This window comes from Crocodylus siamensis, chromosome 1 (assembly GCF_052110815.1).
Source record: "Crocodylus siamensis isolate JL-2025a chromosome 1, ASM5211081v1, whole genome shotgun sequence".
NCBI classification, from domain to species: Eukaryota; Metazoa; Chordata; order Crocodylia; family Crocodylidae; genus Crocodylus; species Crocodylus siamensis.
In genome coordinates, this window is record NC_143395.1 from 393509130 (window position 1) to 393530409 (window position 21280).

At 42.6% G+C, this 21280-nt stretch overlaps 1 protein-coding gene across 3 annotated transcripts in view; it reads right to left on the bottom strand.

The window, feature by feature from the left end:
- Positions 1–21280, bottom strand: part of DYNC2H1 (dynein cytoplasmic 2 heavy chain 1) — a 464482-nt gene that overhangs the window by 391093 nt on the left and 52109 nt on the right. For all 3 annotated transcript variants that reach the window (XM_090030141.1, XM_090030133.1, XM_090030125.1), the window contains exons 24-35: positions 17683–17797; positions 16531–16701; positions 12355–12737; positions 9115–9247; positions 8900–9017; positions 8420–8532; positions 8215–8334; positions 6805–6955; positions 3656–3858; positions 1996–2178; positions 1605–1787; positions 1111–1334 (exon numbers count right to left, since the gene is read on the bottom strand). In XM_090030141.1, coding sequence (XP_089886267.1) covers positions 1111–1334; positions 1605–1787; positions 1996–2178; positions 3656–3858; positions 6805–6955; positions 8215–8334; positions 8420–8532; positions 8900–9017; positions 9115–9247; positions 12355–12737; positions 16531–16701; positions 17683–17797 — 2097 coding nt within the window. The remainder of the gene's footprint in view (positions 1–1110; positions 1335–1604; positions 1788–1995; positions 2179–3655; positions 3859–6804; positions 6956–8214; positions 8335–8419; positions 8533–8899; positions 9018–9114; positions 9248–12354; positions 12738–16530; positions 16702–17682; positions 17798–21280) is intronic.

Here is a 21280-nt window from a genome sequence, read left to right on the forward strand (position 1 = left end):
ATTTCAGTATGAGGTGATAGCAGGGGCAGGCAGTTGCTCTGATTCTGGCTACAGGGTCAGAGCCAGGGCCAGGGCCAGGGCCAGGGGTACATCTGCTGGCTACCTAACCCTTCCCCACTGCCTCTGCCTCCTCACCCCCCACCCCGCCTCCTCTGCTCCTCCTGGCTGACCCCCCTGCAATCTTGGGCATGACTGCAGTCTTGAGCCCCCCACCCTACTTGCCACTTATGCATGCTTACAACTCCAGTAGGCTCCATCCCCACAGAAGCATGGGGCACATGTCTGCTCCAGCCCCAGCCTGGTCCACAAACACTGACAGCACAGGAAGGAACAGGGCAAGGGGTAAGGGTGAACCGGCGGCAAGGTGTGAGGAGTCAAGGGGCAGGGTCAAGCAGCTTGAATCCCCCCACTGCCTGTCCCCTGCTTATTCCCCCACCACCTGCTTTTGTCCTGCCTCTCTGCCTGCCACTGCAGCAATGGCAGAGTGGGGGAAGGGGATGATGAATTCAAGATGACCTCCAATAATTAAGTTGTATAAAAGAAAATTATAACTAATTTATAAATTTTCCATGCATAGAATCTAATTATTGAGGGGTCATCTTAAATTCCAGGTTGTCTGGATTCAGATAAATATGGTAATACTTTTTCATAGGATTCAGAAATATACTTGAATATATCTTTCCCAACAATCAGATAAGCAGTGAACTCAATAGCTAGTATAGTTATTATTGTTACTGTTTTAGTTGTTAATAAGAAAAACAACAAATAACAATAGAGTTTATAGTAATTCACAGTTTTGGTTTCTGTAATATGCATGAATATAAAAAATAACCGCTGTGGTTATGTGGATATTAGCTGTATTCTCATTAAAATATAAAACATGGCAGCTTAAGTTAACTTTAACAGATGCTGATCATAAAAAGCTTGTGCTTTATATGCATCTTATTTCATTAGTTTATTAACTGAAATAAAAAACAAGTTTCAAGACATAATCATAAAAGGTAGTATTAAACACAGCATAAGAAAAAAAGTCTGTATAAACAACAAACAGAACCAGCAGAACCAAAAGAAAACAAAAAACCCCTAAAGAATGCTTTAAAATAAGATTACCTGGCTAAATTAAAAATAGCCACTAATTTTCTGCCAAGTGTTTTAGCATCTTTAAAACCTTCCGAATACAGAATCACTTCTGCAATGAGTTCATTGTCTGGACGAGTCATAGCAACAGGCCTAAAAAGTTGTTTGAGGTTATCTGGTAGTTTCTGTCTTCCTCCATAACCTTTTCCAGCAGGATTCATAGTGATAAAAATTCCAGAATTATGATCCATTTCAACCTGGCAATAAAATCAATATATTGTAACAAGGCTGGTATATTTAGCATTATGTACTTCAGGTTTGATATAACTTAGGTAGTTAGGTTATTACACAACCCTATTAGAAACACTGGGCAAGAGATGCACCTTGTGCACAATGGACTTATATGTTGGATCTAAAAATGATATACTTCTTAATAGTATGAGGGCTCACAGGGCGCTTAAAAGACATTTGCTCTTAGTTATAGCACATGAATAGTTTTCTGCAAAAAAGAACATTTTGTACTGTACCTCTTTGCCAAGCAGTTCACATACAGGACTATGTTTTTTCAGTGCATGCTGAATGGTCTGAATTTGCATGGATACTGCAGACAATACTGCCTCCTCCAGCCTATTGAACTCATCAAAACATCCCCAAGCACCACACTTCACCAAACCGACAAATATACGGCCCATTGACTTCACATCAATGCCCTTGAAATAAAAGAAGAAAATTAGTAGTCTGCTAAATGCCAGGAAAGCAATTAGTAAAGATTCTTTTGCTATTCAGTTATTGTTAATGTCCCAAAATATCTACTAGACAGAAAAATACTGATAAATTATACACAAGAATATTTTAAACTGTTCTATAAACTCCAGATTGTAAAAGATACTTATCTCCTAAAGATTAATATTACCCCACCTCATCACAATTAAAGATTAAAACTTGTCTTCCAAGAAGTCCTCCCAAGGCCTTTACTGATTCTGTTTTTCCAGTTCCAGCTGGGCCATAGGGATTTCCTCCAAGGCCTATCTTCATAGCTTGGGTAAGAGTTAAATAGCACTTATCTGTCAGAGGTGTATAAACAAGTTTTGGAGAATTCCCCTGAAGAAAGAAAATATATTGTATGGATTAATGTACAGTAATAAGGTCTGTAATTCAATATTATATCTAATAATTATACCTAGTAGAGATAACACAAGGAAGTCCAAATTACTCATGGCTCAAGTATGAGAATTATACATGTCACTGCATAGTTTTTTCATCATTTAACATTCACAAAATATCCTCTAGAAATACTAGAAAAATCAAGATTCAATCTTTCATGGCCCAAAGAAAAAAGTTATAAAAGAAAAACAACTGGCACATTCTCTCTCCCTTTAGCTTCAACAAACATTCCACTCCCATAATCAAAAAGATAATTTCTTCAAAAGTGTTTATAAAATATTTTATTCTATTCAAAATAGTCACTATTTCTGATTACTTATCCTTATCTGCCCCTAGTTCAGCATTTTACCTAGAAGTGTCAAAAATGAGGAAGTAAAAACCATAACCATATACTAAGCACTTCGTCATTAAAGCCATGTAAGTCATTTGTTAAACTTAAAACTTTAATATCATGGGTTATAGAAGATAAGAAGTTTGATCAAGATGCATAGGTAAATGAACAGCCACATGGGAGGGATTAAAGCAGCAAGACGGAATTTTATTGGTTTAAAAGAAATGGGTGATATGTGCTTATCCACCTTCCCTTATAGACAAGATACATAATTGATTCTACAGTGATACATCAGAATTTCCACAATGGTTTTATAAACAATAAATCAAAGGAGATACTCTTTGGAATAGCCTTTATCTCACTTCTCTCTCTTCCTCTCCATGGGAGGTACAGGTTATCAGGGGAGCCTTATTACACAGGGACTTCAGATCTCCCCTTTATCAAACATCATCTATGTTATGCACGTGTTCTCACATTCCCCAATGAACTTTGGGCTGTGTTTTACATTTTCTACTGTCCATTCAAGATCCCTTACCACTTGACTGTAGAAGGGAGCAAGCTTAAGACCAGCAACATATGACTACATTACTTTTCAATCTTTCCTACAAAATAACACCCCAAGATGGAAGCAATAACACAGGGAAACAGCACGAGAGCAACTATAGATAAAGCAGTATACAGTATAACCTCATAAATCTGGCTTTTAAAATTGTGGAAATCTCAAAAATCTGGCACTTTTTTAAAACAGAGTACACCACATTATTGCATTAAAAATAGCTTCCCAATAATCCAGAAATTTCTCTGGAAGTCCAGAACTTCTCCAACTGCCATTGTTTTTGTTCATCAGCCTACAGGTATTATTTTGAACAATATTCAGTCATGTATATAGTGTAATAGCATACACTATAAAATGGTCCTAAGGCTATGTGCACTTTCCTTATGTTTCAAAAATCCAGAATTTTCAAATTTCTGGCACGTACTAGGTCCCAAGGATGCCAGATTTATGAGGTTATACTGTACTTGAACAAAAAGGTTTTCACAACATATTTAGAAGCTAGAAAAAAAGAACTAACACTACCAGACCTGATATTCATATGTGTACTGCAGTTCAGCATCCACCATTTGAACATAGCATTTCTTGTCCTTCATATAGAATCTGAGTTGCTTTTTCCAAGCCCAGTCGTCAACACTATGAACCTGAACTTCATTTAGCTGCTTTACCACATCAATGTTATGAATAATATCAAGAATCAGAGCTTTAAGCTTTAGTTCAAGGATTCCAGATTCTATAAATTAAAATAAAATTATGCAACACAGTGAAACAGTTCAGATTAAATGTTAGCACATTTCAAGTAGTGTATCTTGTTTCTTACAATCAAGATCTCATTTACTCTAGTGAAATAAAAGGCATTATTAAAAATCTAAAGCAATCAACATACAAATGAGATGTTGCCATAGGGAAAGAACTAAAAGGTTAGATCAGGCTCCTTAAAACAAGATTTATGTGTATTTTAGGTGCCTAAATCCAAAACAAAATCCAGAAAACCTCCATTCCAGCAGCCACAAAACTTATTGGGTGCCCAAATTCATTCAGAGCCTATAAGTTCCCTAGGCATCTCACTGCTGCCTAAGATTTGATTCAATTCAAGTAGGAGGCAGAGGAGTATCTAGGCACTGCCTAACTTTCCAGAAAGCTCCAATCTAGTAGGAGTGTTCGGAGCATATATAAAAAAATATCAACACCACTGAGCATACAAATTACAGCAGCCAGGGTCACTTTAATTAAAAAATATGCGGAGATGCCCACACAATGAATTTTGCCTCAATAGTTAGAATACTTGTCCTGGAAAAAGGAGGCCTGCTTCCTGCACATTTTCAGACTGGCAGAATTCAAACCCACATATCTTACTTCCCAGAAGAGTGTCCTAATCACTAAGCTATAGAGCAGTCTGGGTGAGCCACTTTCTACTCATCCCGGTGAAGCTTGGTCTCTGTAAGCCAGAACTAAAAACAATCAAGAGGGATCCTGCCTGTCTAAGGCAGTGACAAGGAGACTCAGCTATGAGGGGAGACCCCAAAGCCCCTCTCTCTGGAACTGAACTTGACAATGTAAATCACACTGGTAAACATCACATGCTTTCACCTTAAGTCCCAGAGAGGGGTTTGAATTAAGAAATATGTTTATGCATAGTGTTTCCTGTTGGCTACCTCTTTGCAGCTTCCCCCTCAGGTGCCCTGGGTCTCCACCTTTGGAAAGACTTAACTCTGCCCATCAACTATACTGTATCCGCTTCTCTGAATCACTCTCCTGAAGCCATTTGCCAAAGTTGGAGGCACCTAAAATTCCTCTCTGGATCTTGCCTAAACAACCAGACTACCCAAATATATGTAGTGTTGAAGTGATGTTGTTGTCATGATAGTCCAGGAAATGACAGAGATAAGAATTTTTGCAGGTGATATTTTTGCAGGTGCCTTCCCCCACTGCTCCCACCTCCCAGGCACCCTGGGAAGCACAACCAGCACCCCCACACCCCAATCCCAAATCCCAATTCACTAAAACATGAGACTTTTTAAAATGTACTTCCTCTTTGTAAATATTTTGTTTCACTTGTTTATATCTTCAGTGGCTGACTTCCTTCATTTCACCATACCCCCTACCCTCATTTCCTTTCCACCTCCCGTTTCATTACCCACCCCCTCCCATTAACTCTCTGCCTCCCAGTTTCATGTTTCCATCCCTCTAACCAATCCCACTTAAGCAAGGGATAGAAGCCTGTCCTGGCTCACCAGTCCTGTAGTGGCAACTCAGTTCAAGCTCCTAGTCTGACCCCTGCTTTCCAGCCCTCTAGCAACAAGTCATAGCTGTGCAGGAGGGGGACAGTCAGAGAAGGTCTTTAGCCTTGAGGTGTGACTGCGCTAAACTCGAGCTAGCACTAACACCTATCAACATTTAAGCAGCTCAAAATGCAATGTGTAAAAAGGCTCTGTGTCTATTGTAACAGTCTATCCTCGTGGTTTTCAAACATTTTTTCATTTGTGGACCCCTAAAAAATTCTGAAGGGAGGTGAGGACCCCTTTAGAAATTTTGAATGGAGGTGCACACCCCTTTGAATGGTAAGTGCAGGTATTCATATACTTTTGACTGATCAGAATCATCTTCCATATACCCCTTACATATAGTCTGCAGATCCCCATGGGTCCACAGACCACAGGTTGTAAACCACTAGTCTATCCCAACCATGCAGTTGGTCCACTAAGAGATATAGCTCACATGAATTACTGTCCCTCTCAGAGATAGGAAATTACTACACAAATCATAATTAGTTCTTAGTCATTAATAATTCCTTCTATTAGTATTTACCAGATCAGATTGGTGTTTTTTAACTTTGTAGTATCAAATGTACCTAGAGATAATTCCAGAATCAAATTATAATATAGTCCAGAAGGAACACCTGAGCTCAAACCTAAATAGTTATACAGAATACTCTGCCATGATACCATGCATATCCAGGACTGTCCACCCAGTCCTTCCATAATAAATTCTGGATTAGAAATCAACAAATGAAGAAAAGGATCGTAGAAAAGCAGGGCTGAATGGCACCGCATCAGGTCATCTACACCAGCCCTCTGCTCAGGGCAGGATCATCTCTGACTTAAACATCCCAACCTGGTCTTGTCCAACCTGCTCTTGAAAAATTCCTATTCCTTTTCTAGGTAGCCTGTTACAATGTTTAACCAACCACAGAATCAGAACAGGATGTAGAACTGGATTTTGTGGTAAGAAATAATACGTAAATATAGAGGCATAACTAAGAATCTTGGCCTCCTGGGCAGGGAGGGTGGTGCTGTGCCAACTGGCAGAAGATTTTACCTGTCATGCCACAAATTCCCCAAGGGCCACCATTCTGATGCCCCCCTCTTAAATCAGTGTCTGAGGCAACTGCCCCTCACCCACTCCTAGTCATGCTACTTAGTAAATATATAATATTGCAAAAATGTGAAAATAAAAAATAAAGTATATTAAAATTAAGAGAAAAATTCCAGCTACAAAATAATATTAAACACAAATAAAGGCAGTGGCCAAAGGAAGGGCAATGACATCCCCTAAAATGTTAAACCTCCAAGATCTGGTGATTATAGATAGCTCTATGTAATTTCCTGAATAGAGGAATGGAATGCTTAATACTTTACATTTATTAGAAAAAGGTATACTGTTATGATCATTTTTATACCTCCACTTCCTGGGTCGTCCATACTTGTATCTATACTGGTATAATGCTCCAGTTTAGCCATGAGTTCTAACTCTATCTGCTGTAGATTGTGCTCTTTAATGGCATTTTCAACATCTTCAGTGAACTGAATTTGTTCTGCCAAGGAAAGAATCTATAGACAGGAAGATTAAAGTAAAATTTCAGAAAAGGAATCCAAGAAGGACAAAAGGTTTTTAATTCATGTTTAAACACCCCTAAAAGCTGATAATAAAGACATCTTATGTGCGGGGGAGTTTCTAACCGGATCTAGAGTGAGTAATTCTGAGTTAATCTAAAGATCTTGCTGAGGACTAGGAATTAAACCATGCATGTCAAGTTCTAAAAGCATGGGCTTCTGTCATTTGTGCTGAAAGACCAACTTCTACCACTGAGTTGTACGAGATGCACAAGTAAAACAACAAACAGTAGGTTCCACTTTCATGAATTAAGCAAAAAAATAAGAGCTCTCATCTCATTAAATTTTTGCTCCTTGCTTTGACCACGTGATTCAGATACAGCAGAAAAAGCTACTGACCTCTATTTAGAGAAGACAACCAGATAATGTGCAGCTTTCCAACACCCACAGCAAAATGAAGGGAAGGAGTGGGTTGCAATAGCTTAACCAGGTGAAAGAAAGCCTTGTTCTAAATAAAAAGCCCACATGGACAGGTCCCTGCACTTAGATTAAGTAAGTCCCCCTACAGTCCTTGTGGCTCCCTACAGACAAAAAAGTCAGCCCAGGCATCATTTTGAAAGGTCAGGATCAAATTTCTTACAAAAAAAAATAGTCTGAATGAATACATATGATTAGATGAATGTTGATAATATGTCATTGTGGCAACAGTAATTACATTTAAAAGATATTTCCCCTTATTTTGGGCTAAATAATTTTTCAAGAATATTTGAAAAATAGTGGCAAAATAATAATAATAATTTTTGGCAAAATAATATTTCTGGCCTAAATTCAGTTCAAGCGATATAAAATGCACATTATCATGTCCTATATATAGTTGTCATTAAAGCACTCTCTTTTATTAACATTTCCTAGCAAAGCTACCCTGGAACTTCAGAAACTATTCTAGTGATGCTGCTTGGAATTAATGGGAGGAAACATTCTTTCTATGGCTGATGTTTGTAACCAATTCAGGGTCAATCATCAATGGGAAGATGTCCACTGACTCCAGTGAGCCCACAAGATCAAAGGGTTATCTCCTAGAACTGTTTATAAAAACTAAATATTTTGAGTACTACAGCTGCTGAAAATTAGGACATATCACACCTTGTTTTTCAAGCCTACACATATATCTGAGTCAAATCTGACCTAAGGAGTCTTCAGAAATTAAGATATTTTGTAATACTAAGATTACATAATGATGTTGCTTCATCCACTACCTGGGAAGGAAAGAGTGATGGATCAATTGAACATTGTGAACTCTTCCCAGCAGTTACACAGTCAAACAATAATTGCTTCAAGGTTTCCTTCATCTCCAAAGCCAAATTGTTTAACCAAACCTGCAAATAAAACATAGGGGGAAAAAGTCAAAACAAATGCATTTATCAAAAATTCTAGAATTATATTTTGATATGGCTCCCTTACCTCAACATCATTTGACAGAAGAATTTTATTTTTAAGGGGCACTATTTCTCCCTCTAAAGATTTCATTGCAATGATGTGTTTAAACTCTTCATCAAAGTTCACGCTGTTGATGCCTGTTAATCAGAAAGCAGGAACACATTCAGGTATGTTCAGCAAATTATTAGATATGTTCACCAAATGATTAAATACAAGTTGAGTGGTTTACTGCTGATTTTTTAAACATTTGTTTCTTGAAACATCACTTATTTAGTCAATTCTCAAACAAAGTGAATCAATTTTTCTATGTTATGCAACATTCTTATACGAATGTTACAGTTTCAAGGGTGCTATATTTTACGAAAGGTGTTCTTTTTATAGGCTATGTTATATCAAGAAGTAAAGAAACAATTTCTACACAAGATTTGTTAGTCTCAAATGACTACTTCTAAATAAACATATTTTATAAAGTATAACTGTCATGAAAATTCTAATTTAGCTTACCAGCAAAAAGTTTCTTAAGGTGAGACTGAATAACCGAAGGATTAGTAGATTGTCCCAAGATTTCTAATAAATCATCATCACCAATAAAATAGAACCTAGGGAATGCTGAACGCTTTTCCTGTAAAACAAAAAAACAAAACAAAAATCCATTTGTTTTCTTTAAGTGCACGTGTACTGCTTTTTATAGTTCTCTATAAGAATTTAAAAATTTGTACCTCCAGAAATTCATTCAAGGATTTTTGACACCTCTGAAGCTGATCAAGTATGGTCATCAAAGTATTCCTTATTCCTGCCCGAGTACTGAGTGATGTTATCCTATTGTCTCTCTTTATATCTAACATAATTGATCTTTAAAGACAAAAAATAACAAGAATATTTTGTTAATCTCTTGCTGTACTTCTTTTAAATACTGCATTTTCCCACATCCAAGACATCTTCAAATTTAAGACAGTCTCAATAAATGAATCTGTAGACATGGAAAATGTATCACGTTATTACAGTTTTCCATGTATGTAATCTAATTTTTGAAGGGTTATCGTACATTTGTCCTGCCCACAACTGCAGTGGGGCAAGTAGCAGCAAGGGGCAGGAGGTGAGGGGACAGGCCACGTAACTCCTTCCACTTGCCACCTGTTCCCCACCACTGCCTACACACCTCACACCTATCCCAGCACCTAACCACCCACCACTTGCCCACCCTCGCAGTGCCTGAGCCCCACCTGCACCTTGTACCCTGACACTCGTGCTTTCTGTCCCCCTCACCTGCTCCTCCTACTACCTGTACCCCCTTTTTGGCTTCCCTTCCACTCCCCACCTACCATCTGCCCCCCTACTACATGCTGCCTGCATCGGCCCACAATGTCTACACCCCCTGGCACTTGATCCTGCCAGCTACTTACTGCCTCCCCACCCACTGGTGCCTGCGCCCCCATGCCTACATCTCTCGGCACGTGAACCCCTTGTACCTGTCCCCTGTGCCATCCCCCTCCTCGACCTCCCCACCTCCCTAGCTACCCATCATATTTCTGGCTCTGGCTGGGGCCCTGTTTTGACTCCTAGTATGGAGCACAGAGCATATGTGATAGCAACAGTTCCAGCCCAGAGCTGGAGCCAGAGTTGCCACTGCCACTGCTTCCTGGTGTCCTATCCTATATGCTCTGTGTTCTGGACCAGAGCAGGGCCCCACGCAGCAATGCAATGAGGTGAAACATGGTGGTGGCAGTGGGGGAAGAAGCAGAGACAGTGACAGTTGGTAGCAAGGAGCAAAGGCTGCTGCTCCAACTACAAACCCAAGTTCAGGGCTAAATCCACAGCTGCTTCCCCCCTCCCCTGTAGCCTGTACTCATATCTAAAATAAAGGGCTTTTTTCCTGCTCATGTTGAAGGAAGGTGGAGGAAAAAAAACTCATCTTGAATTCAAATCAAAAAGGTTAATCTGTTTTTGTCTAAACTACTAACAATTTAGAGCACACATACATTTTACACTTAAACTGAAATCAATATTGAAGGTCCAATATTCAAAATCTTTGCCTATACTTTCTATAGACTGCCTATTCTCTGACAGTCACTTCTCCTACATAGATTTCATAGATTTCATAGACATCAGGGCTGGAAGGGACCTCGGGAGATCATCGAGTCCAGCACCCTGCCCCATGGCAGGAAGTCAGCTGGGGTCATAGGATCCCAGCAAGATAAGCATCCAATTTACTCTTGAAGGTGTTCAATGTAGGTGCTTGAACCACCTCCGCTGGCAGACTGTTCCAGACCTTGGGGGCTCGGACAGTAAAGAAATTCTTCCTTATGTCCAGCCTGAAACGGTCTTGCAGGAGTTTGTGACCGTTCGACCTAGTCATCCCTTTTTTCCAAAAATTCAAAAAATACAATTCTTAACTTCTTTCCCCCTAAATATTTTACCTCTATACAAATGGGCTTCAAGGGAAGTGGCTGTCTCCCCTATCTTGAGGGTCTTCAAGAAGAGACTGGACAAGCACCTAGCTGAGGTTGTCTGACCCCAGTATTCTTTCCTTCCAGGGCAGGCGCTCGGACTTGATAACCTACGGGGAGCCCTTCCAACCCTAACATTTATGAATCTATGAAGCTATGAAATCACTGCTGTTCAATTATCACATTTAAACTATGGATACTGAACTATGCATGTCTGTAAAGCATTGATTCTCAACTAGAGTGCCAGGGCACCCTGGTTCACAAGACAAACCCAGAAATTTCAAATAGGAATGTAAAGTGTTAAAAATATTCTGACCTGTTGTGGCCTTTCTCCACTCTTTATGACAGAAAAATTGTTCTATTGCTTTTAACAGTCAAAAAATGAGCAAAAACTAAGCTGACATTTTCCAGGGGATGCCTTGAGTCTAACTACAGCTTCCTTGGATGTAATGAGGTTGAGAACTAATGCTCTAAAGAATCCTCCCTATTCATCTTTTCTCCACATTATGAATAAATAAACTTGTTGCTTTATTTTAAATTTCTTCAGTGTAATTTCTTGGTTAAGTCATAATTTGGGAAAATAAATGTTTCTTCAAAATCTAACTTCATGTCTTCATCAGGAGAACTGCTCTTCTGGTGTGGTTCAGTACCCGCCGAGGTGCAGCAGCTTTAAGCCCACTTTATGGAAATGGGAGTCGTCTTCCATGCTTGCTTACTTCAAGGGTCTTACAGCTAAGGGCAAGCAAAACTTGGGGGCATCTGAACCCCAAGCTTCTGGGCTTGGGCCTGCAAGTAGGATGCCCACCAAAGGTTTTGGAAACATCTAAAGCCCCAGGTACAGGTTAAGGATGTTTGCTGGTAGTAGCAGGGGGGATGCGTAGCAGGGGTGCATGTGCCCCCCCTGAGAGCACCAGTGCACACCCTGTCAGACCGCACTCCCTGTGTAGCTGGCAGGCAGGGGGGCAGTCCCCTCCTGCAAGTGCCGGCCAGGGAGCAGGGCCACCAACAAAAGCATCTGTGCCGTTTGCAGAAGTGGCTGCTGGAGTTCTGGAAGCAGTGAGGCAGCTTTTACTGTGAGTGAGATTGTGAGTGAGATTGGTGCCCCCTGGCCAGCGGTATCGGCTGCTGTGGGACCCAACACCAGTCAGCAGGATTGGCCGCTGGAGGACCGCACCCCCCGCGGTCACTGACTCAAGAGGCACCAGACACCCAGGGGTAGTAGAGCCACTTATGTTTCATCTCTATTTTCCAAAATAACAACGTCTACTTCACTACTACGTATATAACTTTTGACATTTCACATTCTCCTCCAGTCCACCCAATTCAATAAATCTAACTTCCCTCCCCTCTATAAAACTTGCCTCAGATCCACCTCTGCTTCCTCCCTGCCTTCACCTCCCTATATATAATAACTATTGTTTTGTAATATTTGTATTTATTTTGAAGATTATTTGGACATGCCCAGGTGTCAAGGACTTTATACAAAATAAAATTGTCTTAAATAACACTAACCTAAAGTCTTCATCAACTCTGTTAAAACGTGCTTGTTCTTTGGGCAGAGCTCCACGACCAAATATGGGTTCCAAATACACCCACTTCCTTTGAATCTGGTTTAAATTCTGCAGGTACTCATCCAATTCAGCAAGTTTTTTTTCCCAAATAGACACTTTATCCTCAAAGCCTTTGTAATAAGGAGAGTCTTTGAGAGACTGAAGAAGACAACGATTATCTCCAACTTGGTTGACTACGTCTTTCCAGTCTTTAATTAGCACGATAGTTCTACCCTGACTGTCTTCATAATCTGTTAATGAAAAGACAGCTCCAACTCCCCAGAGTTCCAGCTCACGTAATGCTTCTCTGATTGTGACTTCACCTTGTGCCCGACTGTTTAAATCCTATTTTAAAATATAAAACACATTTTGTTTAAAAATTAGTAATATCCACAACTTATAATTCAAAGGCATAATAAAAAGTATATGATTTCAAAATCATTATTGTTGATACAACATACAATATATTTAAAAGTCAAGGGAAACAGTTTTACTGGGGGAAAATATACACCGTAGTTTCCAGTGACTAATAAAAATATATAATATCATATTAACTTGAATATAAGACTACCCTAAATATAAGACAACTCCCTAATAATTAGATCCTACATATGGAAAATTTGTAAATGCATCACAATTTTCCAGGTATAGAACCTAATTATTGGAATTTGCACTTGAATTTCTCCACCTCCCATTGCTCCAGCAGACAAAATAAATCTGAGGAGTCAAGTGGTCCCCTTGTATCTGCCAATTTCCTCCCCTGCAGCCCCTTCCCTCCTCCTTTCTGTCATCCACGAGGACCAGTCGTGTGTAGTAGTACCAGGATGCCAGATCCACGGAGCCCTGCTGCAAATGAGATATGTGCTCCAGCTGGAATGAGACAGTGAACAGGAGATGGCAGTGCTGAACCTAGACCTGGAAAAAGCCTATGACAGAGTGTAACACCAGCTCCTCTTCGAGACCCTGCAGTGGATGGGCATATCTCCAACTTTCACCAGCTGGATAAGGACACTGCACGGACATAAGCAGCAAGGTGCTAGTAAATGGTTTCCTGAGCGAGTGGATCACAACAGAGTCAGGGATCCATCAGGGCTGCTCCCTCTCCCAGATCTTCTTCATCTGCACCACTGAACCCCTGGCTCAATGCATCAGGCAGGACCCTGGGATCCACAGAGTCCAAATCCCCAGGGGAAGTAAGGAACAAGCCAAACTCCTGGCCTATATGCACGATTTGAACATCCTGTGCAAGAATAAGTGCACAGTAGAAAGAGTCCTGTGGCACACATGGATTTACAAAGTGGCAACAGAGGCCAAGCTCTATGTAAGCAAAAGCACCTGCCTGGCCGTAGGCAAGATCAGAGACCTGGAGTCCTTGGGAATCTCAGTCTTCTGCAAGGGGGTCAAAATCCTTGGGGTGGAATTTGACCTGAAGCTGAGTGGAAGGAGGCCAAGGTGAAGCAGAGGTTGAGTATGTGGCATGGGCGTTGCCTCTCCATGGGTGGGCGCATGGTACTCATAAAGGCGGTGTTGCTACCAGTGCATCTGTACACAGCACTGATCTCCCCCCCACCTGCAAAGTGCATCATCCACAGAATCCAGAGAGCTGTGAGCGCCTTCTTCTGGGGATCCCAAATGGAGAAGATAGCAAGGAACACCCTGTACTAAAAGAAATGGGCTGGGGGCAGTGGGATGCCAGACATGCACCTGTTCCTGCAGGCATGGTACACGAGCCAATTTTGTAAGCTGGTGACCAGGCCAGAGACCAAAATATCCTGTCTAGTAAAGTTTTTTTGCAGGTTACCTTCTGAGGTGGTGGGGGGTATACACATCAACCAATGGGAGACCATGGAGCAGTCCTGGTTCTACAGGGTCCTGAATGAGTTCCACAGCGAGTATGAGTTACAGAAGGAAAGCCCAGCAACTATGCTCAACCACAAAAAGATTCAGAGAGCAATCAGAGACAGAGACAGGTTAACAACCATGGAGACACTCCCTGATGAGGACTGCCAATCCATCTGGAACTGTATCTTCCACAAGGACTTGAGTTGGTTGATAGTACAAGTACGCCCAGTGAGGGCATGGAGGTACAGGGAGAGATGAGGAAGTCGACTCAATTTCCCCAGGGAAACTTGCCAAGAAGAAGCAGAGACCATTGACCACCTCCTATGGCAATGCCTGTATTCCAAGGGTGTGTGGGAAAAGGTAAGCCAGCTCCTTGAAAGAGTGACAGAAGCCAGGCTAATGACAAGGGAGGCAGCAATATACAGACACCAGACTGAGCAGCAAGGGTCCCAGACAAAATTTGTCAACCAGTTTGTGTCCTGTGTCAGGAGTGCTCTGTGGCAATACAGGAATCTCCTGGTATACAGGCACGCTGAGCTCAAAGAAACAGATTGTGTTACAATGTTTTTGAGCACACTTCAGTCCTACCACCAGAAATCAGCGAGTGAGGATGGAGAACACGTAGCCAACTTAATCTGGAAAAGCAACACCTGGTGCAGGTTGTTCAAAGACCCCCCGGGAGGGAAAGTGGACACAGAGAACAAAGAGGACAGAGATGCAACTGGACCTGGAGACAGCGAGAAGGACTACGACAGGATCAGCAGCAGCAGAAGTGACAGTGACATCAAGAGCAACAGCAACAAAGACAGTGAATGAACAGAGAATGTAAACCCTAAACTGGGGTTTGAACTAAAGGATTGAGATTTGGGTAGGTGAGAGTGGAGGGAGGGTGTGCAGGGGCGCAGGGGGTTGGGTGCGTTTATTGTAATGGGAAGCGTGGGTTTCTTAATGCAGTTTTAAGATGTGTGATGGAAAGCTTATGATAAAGGATGTATATATATAACTCTCTTTCTAGATATAGAAATATATTTTAATAAAAAAATAATAAAAAAAAAATAACTGCACTTCTGGCGTGGTTCAGTACCCACCGACGTGTAGCAGCTTTAAGCCTACTTTATGGAAATAGGAGTCTCCTCCCTAGTTTGTTCCAAGGGCCTTATGGCTAAGGGCAAGCAAAACTCAGGGGCACCTGAACCCCAAGCCTCCAGGCTTGGGCTTAGGCCTGCAAGTAGGATGCCTGGCAAAGGTTTGGGGAACATCTGAAGCCCCAGATGGGGGTGGAGGATGTTTGCCAGTAATAGGGCCACTTATGGTTCTACTTTGAATTAGTTTTGGCTAATTTGGCCGGGGGTACATAAAATTATTTTTAAAAAGTGTTGCTTGGAAGTGTGTTTATGGAATACACCACTGGGAATACTCCAGTGGGAGGATCTTGATTACACACTAACTTTATGGAAATGGGAAACTCCTCCCGAGCTTGCTCCTGACTCAGAGGGCATCTGAACTCCAAGTCTCTGGGCCTGGGCTTGCATGTAGGATGCCTGCCAAAGGGTTTGGAAGTATCTGAAGCCCCATGCTGTGGTGGAGGATACTTGCTGGTAGGAGGGCCACATACGGTTCCTGAACAATTCAAACGAATTTGGGCCTGATAGAGCTAATTGGATGTGGGACATGAAAATTTTTCCTCAAAAAAAAACCAAATAAATAAAATAAAATAAAATCCATCTGGTAGGTTCCCATATGAAAATGAGGAACTTCTCCCTAGCTTGCTCCTGTGGCTGTTAGCTGAGGGCAAGCAAAACTCGGGGGCATCTGAACCCCAAGCCTACAGGCTTGGGCCTGCATGCAGAATGCCTGCCAACAGATATAGAAGTATTTGAAACCCCAGGCTGAAAAGTCCAGGATGGAGGATACTTACCAGTAGCAGAGCCACATATTTTTTTTGAATGATTCAAAGGATTCAGAACTGATCTGGCTAATTTGACCTGGGACAGGAAAAATTTTCCAATATAAAACCCAGCTTGTTTACACCATATGGGCCCCGTGTTTTATAGTCATGCTCAGTTGGCTGTATTTAAATCAGCTTCATATTTGGTTTCCATGACTAAACACATGATGCTTTTGGCAGCATTTTAATGATAGACAATGTATTTAATGAGGTTTCCTTGTATGCAAGTTTAAAATGAGGAGCTTTTTCCCTCCTGTTATTTGGGTGAAAAAAATCTCATCTTGTATTTTGAGTAAGTGCAGGAAAGTATATAATAATTAATAATATTACCAACAAAGCAATTCTTACCTTAAGCTCTGCTGCTTTTTCTACAATTACATCTGCCACTTTGAGCAGATCTCCAAATAACAAATTCTCTAGGCTAGTGCCTCTAGGAAGACCAAGAAGACGAAAGAGATCCAGCCAATGATCTGGAGAAAGGTGTTCTCCTCTAACATATTTCAGGACAGGAAGTGTCATCTACAGAAAAGAATACATATTTGAATATATCAACTTCTCTAATTTTAACATTTAGGTTAGTCACATTAAGGCCCCCAGCAAATGTTATATTTATTGTGCAATGAACAAGTTAATCACATAATAAATATGCAACATGTACCACCCACTCAACTCATTACAACATAAAATGGCAAACAAGCTACAAAGATATTTTACATGTAATGTAGACTGTTTTTGTGGCTCATTTGTATGGCACTTTAATTTGAATGTGTAGTGTGTTAAGTTGTATTGCACGCATGGTTTTTAAAAGGGTTCCCACGCAGCAGGATGCCTAAAACCCACATGGGCACGCAGCTTTTAAAAGGTCCTAGCATGCCCAGAGTCTAGGATCAGGGAACCACTTCCCAATTCCACGATCCAGTGTACTTTAACATCTAAAAAACAAGTACCAAAACCTTTAAAAATTGTGTATGCAGCCTAGCTGCACCCATGATTTTTAGACACCAATGCTCCCAGGGACCATGATCCATTCCCTAATCCCAGGATCCCAATATGCCAGCCCATAGGTGGACCTGCAACCCAGACTCTCTGTGCTAGTAGTGGTGTGATCCTCAGTCCCAACAATCACTCCTCCTGTTATGCACATGTGGCATGGCAGAAGGGATAAGTATGGGGAATTGAGGATCAGATCTCATCATGCTATTAAATGGACATCTGCCAGCCTCCTAAAACATACTGCTAAACAGAGTGATAAAAACTGTAATGACTGACCTTTTCATTATGTCACTCAGATAAGCTTCAAAAATAGGTGACACGTTGAAGCATGGTTTAAAATGAGTTTTATTTTCTCAGATAAAAATTATAATAGCAAATAATAATGATAATCTTACTGCATTTGAAAATATTCACCAAGCTCCATTTTACACAGTTACCATGGTGACATTATTTTCCAGTAATACCAGAATGAATTTTAATATATTCAAAATTTAGTGAAGTTCTTACTTTGTATTTGTCCACTTCTTTTTGCAACTTCACAGTCATGATAGTGTGTTCTTCCATCTTCCTCAGCTTGTCATGCCAGTTAAACAAAAATTCTTCAAACAAGTAAGTTTTACTCCTGAAAAAAAATTACAAAAGGCTCCATGTGACAGAGCACCTTTGGTGCTCTGTCACTTTAAGGGCTGAGAGCAGGCAGCCAGCAGCTGCAGGCCAGTCCTGTTGAGGCGGCCATTTTAGATCCTGGTTCTCTAGGCTGAAACAGCAGTTTGCTGCAAGCAGCCAAAGGAGCAACAACACCTGGCTGAGCTGCTGCTCACAGAACACCTTGGTGGTACGGGAGGAACTATGGGGATGGCAGGATGTTCCTCCAGACCCAGTGGATCCAAATTCCCAGGAAGAAGGTTTCAGCCGAGTTAAAACAAGGCCGAGCTTAGGGGGACTAACAGCTGGTAGGCCTACAAGGGGGTTAAGGCAAACCCTGGAGTAGTAGAGGGCTCTCTGATGGGACCCAGGAGGGACCCCTCTCTGGAGTATGGGCATCAGCAGCTGCTAGGTTGACTCTCTGACCCCTTGCATTGGTCAATACAAGAGAGCTAGGGCCAAAAGGCAAGTAAGCCCAACATGAGGGGCAGGCCAGGGCCACTGTGAGCTATCTGGCACCCCAACTAGGCTGGAGGTGAGGTCAGAGCCTGTAAGGGCTGACGGTCTGTGTTATGGAGGGGGGAGGGCAGGAAAACACATCACAGCCAAAGAGGGTAGGGGTCAGCCAGCATACAGGCTGTTATAAGATCGGAATGTGGCCAGAGTGAGAGGTTGACTCAATGAGAGAGAGAACCCGAGGACACCATACAGGAGCCATAATGAGGGAGCTAGAACAGGGCAGGTAGGCCTGCATGGTCCTGGGTAAAACCTAGAACTGCACCCTGCCAGGATGTGGTGGCCTGGTGGAGCTGACAAGGCAGGACAGTCCCCCAGAAATACCAGGCCAGTTACCTCCCAGGTGAAAGGCAGGTAGGGGCGTCTGATAACTCAAGCCCCCACCATTCAGTGGGTGATGAAGACCAGAGGGTAGAGGGGCCAAGCACACCTAGGGAGAGGCACCTGAGCCCACAGGGATGTAAGACCCTGAAGGTAGTAGGCTAGGCATGCCTAGGCAGAGGCACCTGAGCCCATGAGGGTGTAAGACCCTGAAGCCCCCCAACACAGGGGAGGAGTATGGACCCCAGTGAGGAGGGGCAAAGCAGGTACCCCAGTGAAGGGATGGAGTGTGTGATGTTAGAAGCCAGAGATTGACAGAGTGCCCATAGGGTGAAAAAGTTGAGGCCTCAGAGAGGGGGCATGTGTAGAGGCCCCAGGAAGGGGACAGTTAGTCCCAGGTAAGTCCTTGAACACCTGAGGCCACAAGTGGACCTGAGGCCGAATGAGTAAGCAACTGGCCCTAATCGAAGAGCAAGAGTTCTGAGTTACCCAGAGAGGGCTCTGGGTCAAAGCTCCATCCAGGGCCAGGCAAACTGGCTGGTCCCCATGCAGATGAGAGTCATGGGACAGGTCTGAGAGGCTGATACCCACAAGATCAGCCCAGGTACATATCAAAGAACCTATCAGACAGAAGTATAGGGGCAATCTAGGGGTAGTCACCAGGGGAGCTAAATGTATATATACAAATGCCAGGAGCATGGGAAACAAGCAAGAGGATCTAGAACTCTTGTTTGCGAGCAATAACTTTGACCTAGTGTGTCTAATGGAAACCTGGTGGGACTTTACTCATGACTGGGTAGTAGGAATAGAGGGCTTTAGGTTGTACAGGAGAGATAGACAAGGGAAAAAGGAGCAGGTGTTGCTCTCTGTGCCAAAGTACAGTACACATCTTCCCTACTCAGATAAGGATCAGAGGATGGACAAGCAGAGACTCTATGGGTTAGGATCCAAGGGGTTTGGGAGAAAGGGACCTGGTGATGGGGGTCTACTACAGGCCTCCGCGCCAGGAGGATGAGCTAGACGGGAAATTTTCCAGGCAGCTCTCAGAGGCTGTTTGGTGTAGAGACATGGTAGTCATTGGGGACCTTAACTACCCAGACATATGCTGGGAGGAAAAATCAGCTAGATCTAACCGCTCACGCAGGTTCTTAACTTGCATTCAGGACCTCCACCTAACACAGAAGGTAAGGAGTCCCATCAGGGGTAACACCTTGCTCAACTTGTTGTTGGCCACAGGGGATGACCTGGTGGGGGACCTGCAGATTCAAGGCAATTTAGGGGACAGCGATCTTCAGATGATAAAATTCACTATCCAGAGAAGGGCGGGCACTATATCTAGCAGGACACAGGTGTTAAACTTTAAAAAGGCTGACTTTAATAGGCTCAGGGGGATTAGTTATCAAGGTACTAGGAACCAAGATCCTAGACGTTTTGGGGGTCCAGGAGGGGTGGTCATTCCTTAAGAATACCATACTTTGGGCTCACAGAACACCTTGGTGGTAAGAATACCATTCTTTAGGATTGTCAGAGTGAGACAATCCCAAGGCAGAGAAAAGGGGGCAAAGGGGCCAAGAAGCCCCTTTGGCTAACCAGGGTCATCCAGGATACTTAAGAGCAAAAAAAGTAGCATACAGGAGTGGAAGCAGGGGGTAGCTAGCAAGGAGGAGTACACTTCCTTGGCATGCACCTGCAGGGAGTCAGTCAGGAAGGCCAAAGCAGCTCTAGAACTCAGGCTAGCAGCAGGGTTTAAGGAGAATAAAAAGTCCTTCATTAGATATGCTGGGAGAAAAAGAGGGTGCAGGGTAGCATAGGACCTTTCCAGGATGGGCAGGGGAGCTTAGTGACGGATAGCAGGGACAAGGCAGAGCTCTTCAATGACTTTTTTGTCTCTGTCTTCTTAAATAGGAATCTAGACAACATCGGACAACATCGAGAGGGTCCAGAGGAGGGCCACTTGCATGATCAGGGGGCAGCAGGGCAGGTCCTATGAGATAGGCTACAGGATCTGAATCTGTTCAGCCTCCACAAGAGAAGGCTAAGAAGGGATCTGGTGGCCATCTATAAACTGGCCAAGGGAGACCAGCAGGCAATGGAAGAGTCCCTGTTCCCCTGAGCACTACCAGGAGTAACAAGGAACAATGGCCATAAGCTGACAGAGAGCAAATTCAGGCTAGATATCAGGAGGCACTACTTCACAGTCAGGGCGGCTACGATCTGGAACCAACTTCCAAGGGAAGTGGTCCTTGTTCCTACCCTGGGGATCTTTAAGAGGAGGCTAGACAAACACCTTGCCAGGGCTGTCTGACTCCAGTATTCTTTCCTGCTTGTGGCAGGGGGTCGGGCTTGATAATCTGCTCAGGTCCCTTCTGACCCTACTAACTGTGAAACTATGAAACTAGATAAATCCTCAATATGCATCATGGACATCAACAAGGGGAGCATCAGCCGAACAACGGTCAGTGCTGATGTGGTAAAAGGACACTTGGAGGAAATGGACATGTTCAAATCACCAGGACCGGAGGGACTTCACCCATGGGTAATGAAGGAATTAGCAAGTGTCATAGCTGAACCACTAGAAAGGATATATGAGCACTCATAGTGCTCAGGTCAGGTCCCAGAGGAT